Here is a 9,558-nt window from a genome sequence, read left to right as displayed (position 1 = left end):
CGGCGTAGAATTGTTTTCCAGGGTAACAGTTAGCAGTATTAAAAGAGGTTTTTAAGGGGTGTAGCTGGCATGTGCAGTGCACTCAAGAGTAGGGTTGTTCCCTTTTGTTGTAATTTTATTTATGTTGATTATCATATGTATATTATGTACGAGTCTCAATTACCTCTATGTATTATTGTACTGTTACTTTTAACTGCCACGTGTTGATCTCGAGATCAGGACGTGACATATTCCCTTAGGCAATGTTTTGATAATTGATGTTTTCTCTTAATTTAAGTGTTTACCACAAAGGCAGGCCTCGTAGACTAAAAATAATGACTAGAAATTTGCTTTCATTTGGCAACTCATTTCGTCCCTTTAATTCCGGATTTTAACTCTTGGCCAAGCACAAAGCTCATCATTTTTTTTCCAATTCAAATCTCTTTGGGATACTTTTGGGGTCATCTTGAAGAAATTTGTAAGTGGGAAGAAAAATGTTGAATTTTTTATATGAAGAAATTAATTTCGTTTGGATCATATTTGATCACAGTCGTTAAATCACATGCTAACATTATCATTGGAATACTCTTATTATTTTTTTGTTATTAAAACTAAATTTTAGGTTTTAGGCACTTGTGCAAGAGATGGTTTAAGTCGACACAGTTGACGCAGTTGAAGGCTAATAAGACCCACTAAATCTTCTTACCCATTCATCACGTGAAAAACATTTATTAGATAGATGATTCTCTTTCTAAACACGCGACAAACATCAGTTGGACAAACGACACCACTGAGACTGAACCTCAGTTACAAGAAAGAATCTCTCCTCACCAACAGGGAAGCAAGTACAAGCCCCACGGACTTGTTTTGTTAGTCATTTTAAAGCACCAATTTATGTCAAACAAACAAACAATTCATATTCTTCTTCCATATCTTCTCAGTGATTGATTCCTACCACATTTTTATACTAAAGAAAAATAAGTACACCCAAAATTATATTACAAATTGGTAAATTACTCCAAATATACACTAAAGAGGTAAATTACAGTTTCTCAAGTCAGCAAGTAACATTTATTTGAAAAGATTCAAACCCCATTCCGAAAATCGACAAAAGATGGCATGTTAAAAGCCAAATTGATAAGGCATTCAACAATCAACATTCACATAAAATTAAAAATAAAACAAAACAAAATGATATACATAATATCTGCCGAAGTTTCAGTAAACCAATTCCCAGACTGTTCTATCTACCAAACATTTGCAGATCTATGGTCCACTTTTATGATATTCACCCCGATACCCACATTATTCGCAAAACCATATTGTACAGATCTTCTTAGCACCCGAGCCAAAGATGATAACAATGAAGGCAACTACAAATATTGTACATTGAAATAATAAACACACGCTAACATAATTAACGACACTAAACAAACCTGATTCATTGATCCTGCTACTCTTATTCCTTCCAATACCACCAATTAATCCATTCTTGAAACTGCTGCGCGGAAGCCACTTTAAAATGGGATGACAATAACAAAATGAAGCGGTTGCAGCCTCCCAACGTAGCTCAATATGTACAGATTTATAAAAGCAAGCACCTCAACAGGGAATGCGAAGAACGTTATTTTCCATGGAACCTCTGAGTTACGCATCAATGGTTTGCAAGACTGACTTTGTAGGGTTTGAATCCCCTCTTCCACTGGGTTTTGATCTAGCCTTGATGGGTTTCTGAGAACTCGGCGTCCCTTTGACATTAGATCTGATAGGATGTCTGGAAGTTTGTGAGACATTACTTCCTCCTGACCAACCCAAATTGAAAATGAAAAATATTTAGCCACACAAATATAGGTGGTTTCCTAAAAGGTAGGAATAAACATCATAGTGCATTGCTTATTTACGTGTTGGAATTCATGTGAATTCGTCAGATTTGGATTCATGTGAGTCCATCGAGAATTGGATAGCAACCAATCTTAAAAATGAGCTATACATAAACATGAACTTATTGGGGTTTGTATCCGGACAAACTTCAAACCTATTGGAGGGAAAATGAAGTAAACTACATGTCAAATAAGCCATAAGGCAGTTGGTTGAATTAAGAAACTGATGGTAACTGCCATGTTGATGGGATGAGGCAGTTACCAACATTAAAGGAGTGGATTGGTCCCTCTTCTTGGTACACAACTGATGTCCATCTAGGAGTGATTGCCCATCGAAAATCCTGAGCATTTTGCAGTGTGTACAAGAGAAGGGAAGACATCACAACCGAGAGGATCATGGCTGCAAGTTCAGGTTTATATACTTATTGCAGTTCCATTAGGGTTTGTAATGATGCTGTATTTACTGCAGCGAACACTAGGGTTTACACTTGTATAATTATATTAAAGAACATGTAGTTTAGTTACTTAGTTCATTGGATCCTTGTACTAAAGAGATTACATTACGATGCAGCATTTAGTCCCTTGGGGAAATGACATCAAGCATACGCCACCTGCGTATTCTAGAAACAGATATGGCTATCTCAAGGCTTTTTGTTTTCCGGGGAGCTTTATAAATTGAGATAAAAAAAATTAAAAAAAACACATTAAGAAAAAGCCTGGATGTGCTGCTAATTCACAGAGATGAGCTCATACAATATATATAGAGAGGGAGGGAGGGAGAGAGAGAAAGACTCACTGCTATTTGGCAGAGACAGCCGCTTCTTTGCCCGTTTGTCTGATTCTGTGGCTCTCTCTTTTGGATTACTATGGGATCTTGAAGTAATAGCAGGTTTGGAGTTTCTTTCTTCAGCTGCACCATCCAAATTTGGCTTCGACTTTTGCTTTTCAAATTGGGTATTGGATGCCTCTAACATTCCGGCCGACTTAATAGGTGAAGAATCACAGCCATCAGAATGACACGGACCGGCTTTTTGACTTGAAATATTTGATTGAATATTTGAAGAAATAGGTTTCTTGCCAGCAGAATTTAATTGGGGCATACTGCTGTTCTTATCATCAGCTGATTCATCCACATGTACCATTACTCCATCCCTAAGATTAATATCTAGAAAGCGGTTCTCCCAGGGGCGGACAGCCATCCATCTTTCTAACCAGTTCCATCCCCAGCTGCTTTTATCTGGTTCAAACCCAGATGGAACTGGCAGCTGCCTTGATCCAGCTTGCCACTGCACAAAAACAAAAATCTTATGTGTAAGTTTGTGGGGGTGAACTAAATGCTTCTAACAATTTCCAACTGGGAAAAAAGACTTCTAATGACCCACTGCAGGTCAATATAAAAGATTGATGCAGCTGAGATGAATAATGTGTGTGTAACACAAACACACTAGAATTCCACAACTTCAAAGAAAAAAGCCATCAATCACATTCACATCGAAATGTCCAACAAACTTTATGATTTTTATGTTTTCCCTTACAATTTCAATAGGGTGCTGTTATTTTGGCACTCCAAATTTTTTAATTTTTTGAACAAACGATATTATCTACACTAAGGGGGTGGGGGAGTGGGCTAAGCCTCGCAATGGTCTAGCAATAATGTAGTTCAAATTCGCCTTTGGAGAGAATCGAACCTAAGACCTCTCACTTACAAATGAAGAGGAATACCACTATACCGTAGTACTAAGTGGCTACTCATTTGTTATTATGTTAATAAGAATCAGTGGTAAAGTATGTGACAAGCCTTGTCCATCATACCAAAAAGGAACATGTTTACCTCAACCAGCGAACTTATTTTAAAAGAATTCTATTTGTTATCTCTGTCTGCCTCAGAAACAAATTCGTAGATAAGTGTCTTAACAATTTGTTTGATGGCTAAAGTAAACTTCAATTTAATGGGAATCAAATTGAGGATTCGGAAATCACCACAAAACACACTGGTCTAATTATATAATGAAATTCAGTTTTGCTTAATGATGATTTCTAGAAGTAGCTGGCCCAACTTCAAACAAATTATATTGGTTGAAACTTCTGTTTGAAACAAAAGACCTAGTAAAACATTATTTGTTATATTTATTATACTAGCTAAATATCATATTAAAGCTCAGAATCCTAAACTGAAGTCACTACTTTCCCACTCCAGATGATTATGTTTCAACATTTATGCTCCTCCTTTCATGTCGTGTCTTTCCTTTCAATCTTCCGTTCAATGCAATCCATAAACAAATTCAAAGACAAATATGCTGCTACAAGGAAATCAACAGAGCGGTTATCATGTGTCACCTGATGAGCAAGAGCATATGCCATGGCTCTCTCACGCTTAGCAGCAGCCTCCTGCCTCTTCAACAACTTGGCTTGAATTTCTTGAACAGATCCTACACTGTCACACCACCCTTCCTGCACCAGAGTCAAAAGCAAGAAGAAGCTGTCAACTTCGTGAGTCTGATCCTACACTGTCACACCATCCTTCTCCACTCGCCTAAGACTTCGCCTTTTAAAACATTGATCCCATGTACAAAAAGTGAACACTAAAAACTAAAAACTTAAAACGAAATAGTTATCAAACCAGCCCGAAGTGTACAAGACACACTTAAACCAACCACAGAGAATATAAGGTTAAATAGAATAACACTGACTGCCAGATTGCTCACGATCCTAATCAAGCTGAGCCTACCTTGTGTTGTCCCTACCTTTTACTTGCAAAGAAATATTTTTGGGATATTAATACATTACAACAGAAAGGAGTCCATCACAAAAAGAGAAAGAAAGTATAGCTGCAATTTTCATGACAAATCTGAACTACTAAAAAATGTTGGCTAAAAACTGCCCTCCTATCTAGATGAATATTGGACAGAGGTATACCACTGAAGTCAGTTGAAGGTTGAAATGGATGCCCACATAGAGAGGCAAAACCTAGCCCTGTCCCATTATTTCCCTCTAAATGCATTGAGATTCTCTAATCACCTCCAGCTTCTTTTGCGTTTAGTTTCTGAACCATAGCTGTCTCGTTTGCCAGCCCTTAGACAGTTAGTTACAGGGATGCCTTTACTAATTTTTTGAGTATTTATACTCCCAGGTTTTAACTCCACCTAAAATGAGAGAGCTAAATCCTAAATCCTAAACTTCAAAACAAAGATTCTACAAGAACCCTTAGGCATAAGCTACTAAATTCTATAAGAGAAAACCACAGTAATCCATAATAGAACTTAAAAAGAAAAAATGTAATGTTTTCAGAGGTGAAATAAAGTTGGAAAAAGAGCTCTGCGCTATAGAGTTGGGCTCCTAATTGGAGGTTTGCAATAATTTCCTATCAAATTACAAAGCAGAACAATGGAAAAACATGAAAATAATGACTCCCATCTGCACAGTATACTGTTTTGTAATTAAAGTAGACACAGTATCTACACTTGCTTACTTCTATTTCTCGGACACGAGCCTCGTTTGCAAGTTGTTCATGAAGCCTTTGTTGAGCCGTTTGACCTTCCAATGCCAGGCGAACGCGCCTTGCTCGCACTCTAGCCTGAACTCTAACTAAAGCTTGCATACAGCGAAGAGTTATTGCCGCTTGTTTTCTCACAGCATGGCCTCTGACAAGGGCTTGAAGTCTCACCAATCCTTTTAAAGCTCGAAGAGCTCTTCTAGCCTGATATTTATCACCAAAAAATTATAATGTGATGACAAAAAAAATATGAAAAAAGGTCAATAAATCAAATTATATGGACAAACACAACATGCAGCCACTGTCAATAAAGTACAAACTTTGAAGATGTGGTAGATTAAATGAAGATTGCAGAACAAACCCTTATGCAAAAAGCTTTCTGAAACAATAAACATTTGCATTTTTTCTCTTCGACATGTCAGTCCAACTATTCAAGCCACCAACTCTGACTAAACAAATACATTCTAGGTTGCTTCACAGAAAAAAAAAAACTTGTCAACCAATACAAAATGGCATGTTTGCCAAACCACAAAATGAAAAATGTTTATAAATTCAATTAGCCATCTCTACATGCTTAATGATGACCTGACTTTTTCAGCTTAAGGCTTGGTAGTTGCATACAAATCAACATTTTATTTTGTCACAAAATAACCTGATAAACTGCCAAACTGAATCTTGATCTATGCTTGAGAAATAAGCTTGATTATGCAAACAAAAGATTGCTGTCAATTTTATTGGAGCTCATTTAGAAAGTTAAGCAGTATTACCTTTTTCTTTTCGTGTGGTTACTGAAATGCTAATGGGTGGTACCTTCAGCAATTTTTATAGTTAAGGGACTGTTTAGTTTTTTGTGGTTAAACTCTAAGGGGCAGTTTAGGATAGGCATGTGATTGCAGAAACTAATATGACAGATATGGAATTTTGGAATTTTATCACTCCAGTAATATTATGATATGCAAGTCCAACTTCTACTTTCATTTTTCCTTTGTCTATAAATGTAAGCATGTGCGCATATCAAATCCTTCATTATTTCTATTAATTAACACTTATTCCTGTACCAATTTTTGAAAAGAAAAACAAAACATATACTATTATATAATTGTTAGAGTAAAATGAGACTTTTGAAAGAAGAATTTGATATAAATTAAATTCATTTGAAAAAAGTCATACTTGAAGTAAGCAATACAAACATCATTATCAGTGCTCGATGAGTGCAAATAGAATTGAAAATTTTAATACCAGAAAGCCACGAAAGGCTGTTTGAATGCGTGTGGCAGCCCATTCTTCCCTAACATTCTGCTCACTTTCTGCATTGTGCATTTGAAGTGAGGCAGAAGAAGAATCCACAGCATCTGGGTTTAATTGAGTACTGGCATCTCCAACTGGTGGAGCAACATCTGCATCAAACTCACATTTAAGTCTATTTGTGTCAAACTCAATGGAATTCGTTCTCCTGTCCCGAAACTTGTAACCAGCTATTTTCTGCAATGATTGAAAACAGGGAAATAAGTCAGACAAACAGGTAGGTTTGGATAATGTAAAAATATCCCATAAGAAAACAAGTAAGATGGAGAAAAAATGTCATTGAAGTGTTTATCCAACATTGCAAGTGATTGGATGAAGAACAAGAAAGAAGAGGAAAAGAAATAGGAAGATATATAAGATTGGTATTGAAAGTCATGCTACCCACATTGTCATCTTTTTCAATAGATTGCGACTTTTCTGATTTCTTTAACAATGCCTTAATCCATTTTCCAGATACTCCCATGTCGTCAGTCACTTCAGCTCAACCAAATGAAGACCTGCTAAGGGAAAGTTTTTGACAGTTAAGTTGTAAGTACAGCAATAAGACTTATTAATTATTATAATATTACTTAATTTCCAAAAAGGATGCTTACTGATCTCTCACCTAAGGAACCATTGCTACCGGAATAATCACTTGTGTAAACTGGTGCACCAACCCAAAATTTCAGGCAACATCCTCATGTCTTTGAAAGCATTATAAACATGAAGCTGAAGTTTCAAAATATGCAGAGCCAAGTAACCGCACATATGAAGCGAATCAAACCGGAAAACAAGAGTGATATTTTATCACGAGTAATAATCATACAGATTCTAGAAACTCAACCATATATGGCATTGTCAATTGTCCTTAGGCCCAGATGTAAGCAATACTACCTCATAAGTTCATAGCAAAACTTGATAGAACTAAACAAAGATTCACCATAGAAACAGACCCTGTAACTTCCACAGCTAAGATTCAGTGGCTGAATATTAGTCATATTGTAAAAGCAGAGAGGCTAAAAACGCTTACAATTGGTAATACAGTACCCCAATCGCACAGTGATGTAGGACATGAAATAATATTATCAGAAGATGCAATTCATTTGACTTTTGAAATTCTTCTGAAAAAAACAGCTGACATACATTGAATATAAGGCAGCAATTATACTGTAGTGGGCTAGATTAAAATCTGTTACATGTATGAGTCTTAAATGAGGGGGGTTTAAGCATCTATAAATTCATGTATTTGTAAAGCAAAGTAGTAGAAGTTGTTAACTACTACATTCTAGCGGTATTCCTCTTCACTTGTAAGTGTGAGGTCTTAGGTTCGATTATTGCAAAAGGCGAATTTGAACCACATTATTGCTAGTCCATTGTGAGGCTAAGTGTAGATAATACCAATTGAATGAAATTACAAACCTCAATTGCGATCAACCAAAGCCATCCTCGACACTTAGTGAACACCCCCACTAAGCCCAAATTCAACCCCCTCCATTCCAAATGACCGAAATTCGCAACTTTCGAACAATCCAGACTGAACCCTCGAAAAAAAATTCCCTAGTAACAATAATAGAAAGAATTGGGCAAATAAACGCGGATCCACCGATCACCAACATAACATACTCAATTCACTCGAAGGCGGAAAATGGGACACAAGAAAACAGAGAGAGAGAGCAGTAAAAGGAGAGAGTAATCTGAGTGAAATTACAGAGAAAAGTTGGAGATACCTTGATCCATCAATCAATGGGGTCAAACTAGTTAAACCCTCAGTCAATTTCCCCTCTATCCTTTTCAATCTCTGCTCACTCGAATTGGAATTTGGAATTTGGAGCTTCAGTTTTTGCTTCTGCTTCGTTCAAAAGGGAATTTTGCAGTTTGAGATAAGAAAGGCCGGCAGGAGTGAGGACCGGTCGCTAATGTGCACCGGGAGGCTTGTTACAACTTTTTCTTGATACGGCGCCGTTGAGAGGGTCGGGTCCCTGTCACGCATGAGCCATAGTGTGTGTGACACAGTTAATCACGCGACGAATGCCACCCACCGAAATATAATGAAAAGCGCAAGTGGCCTTTAACAGTAATGTGATGGAAAATAATTGAATTTTTACATGACGGATTAAGTTCGAACTTCGTTGGTATCTAATTTAATTTATAATCTAACAAAATTTATTGATTGATAATATATATGTAGGGAGTGGTGAACGATTAGGTAGGCCTTTTTGCCCCTGTGCACGTTAGAGTTTGTTAACGTGATTGGTATTAAAAAGGGTATGTAAATATATTGTAAATATTAAAATTTTTTATTAGGAAGGATAGTTGTGTGTCCTTTATTGTTTCCTTATAGAACAAGGATTGTATCTTGTATATATTGTCTATTATGCAATACAATGAAAATTTTAAGCTGTAAAATTCAAGTTGGCATCAGAGCCTACCGTACCCTAGAAAAAATTCCCACCATACCCGTGTATCACAAAGAGGAAAGCAGCAAGGTTTCTGGTCTGTCGCTGCATCTTTGCAGCAAGCCAAACCCTTGTGTGTTGTGCCGTGTGTTCTGTATCACAGTACCATGCTGCTGCTGCTCGTATTAGAAGATATGCACCCTTGTTCGTTGCTGCGATTCTGCAGAAAGACAAAGGTGTCTCTGCCGTGATTGTTGGGATATTGCAGTTTGTTTTTCTTTTTTTCTGTGTTTTTGCATAAAAGCAACAACTGCCGTGTGGTGCTTTGCTGTTGGTCTCATATATATTTAAGGGAAAAAATAGTTGTAGTGTTTTTCAATGCAATTGCGACAATTGTTAGAGTAATTGATTGATTCAGCGTGTGGTTCCATAATTGGTGTGGTATTGTGATTGTCGTGTATTACTGTCTTATGAGTTATTACAATGACGAATGCTGGTTGGATTCTAGACTCGGGTGCAACCGATC

At 36.9% G+C, this 9,558-nt stretch overlaps 1 protein-coding gene across 17 annotated transcripts; it reads right to left on the bottom strand.

The window, feature by feature from the left end:
* Positions 1-1,124: 1,124 nt before the first annotated feature.
* On the bottom strand, positions 1,125-8,650 carry LOC126614936 (protein IQ-DOMAIN 5-like). 17 transcript variants are annotated; one of them, XM_050282641.1, is made up of 9 exons: positions 8,364-8,650; positions 8,056-8,193; positions 7,251-7,365; positions 7,043-7,154; positions 6,592-6,834; positions 5,329-5,556; positions 4,197-4,310; positions 2,656-3,145; positions 1,125-1,781 (listed from the first exon to the last, which is right to left on the bottom strand). In XM_050282641.1, exons 4-9 carry the CDS (start codon positions 7,118-7,120, stop codon positions 1,627-1,629), a joined length of 1,308 nt encoding a protein of 435 aa, XP_050138598.1. In that variant the 5' UTR covers positions 7,121-7,154; positions 7,251-7,365; positions 8,056-8,193; positions 8,364-8,650; the 3' UTR covers positions 1,125-1,626. The 17 variants fall into 17 exon arrangements, with proteins under 17 accessions (XP_050138598.1, XP_050138597.1, XP_050138589.1 ...); XM_050282640.1 differs by having other exon boundaries at positions 7,043-7,157; positions 7,262-7,365; XM_050282632.1 differs by having other exon boundaries at positions 7,262-7,365.
* Between the last annotated feature and the right edge of the window lie 908 nt (positions 8,651-9,558).

Source organism: Malus sylvestris, chromosome 3, assembly GCF_916048215.2.
Source record: "Malus sylvestris chromosome 3, drMalSylv7.2, whole genome shotgun sequence".
NCBI lineage: Eukaryota > Viridiplantae > Streptophyta > Magnoliopsida > Rosales > Rosaceae > Malus > Malus sylvestris.
Note: the sequence above shows the minus strand (reverse complement) of the source record. Positions and strands in the feature narration are given on the sequence as shown.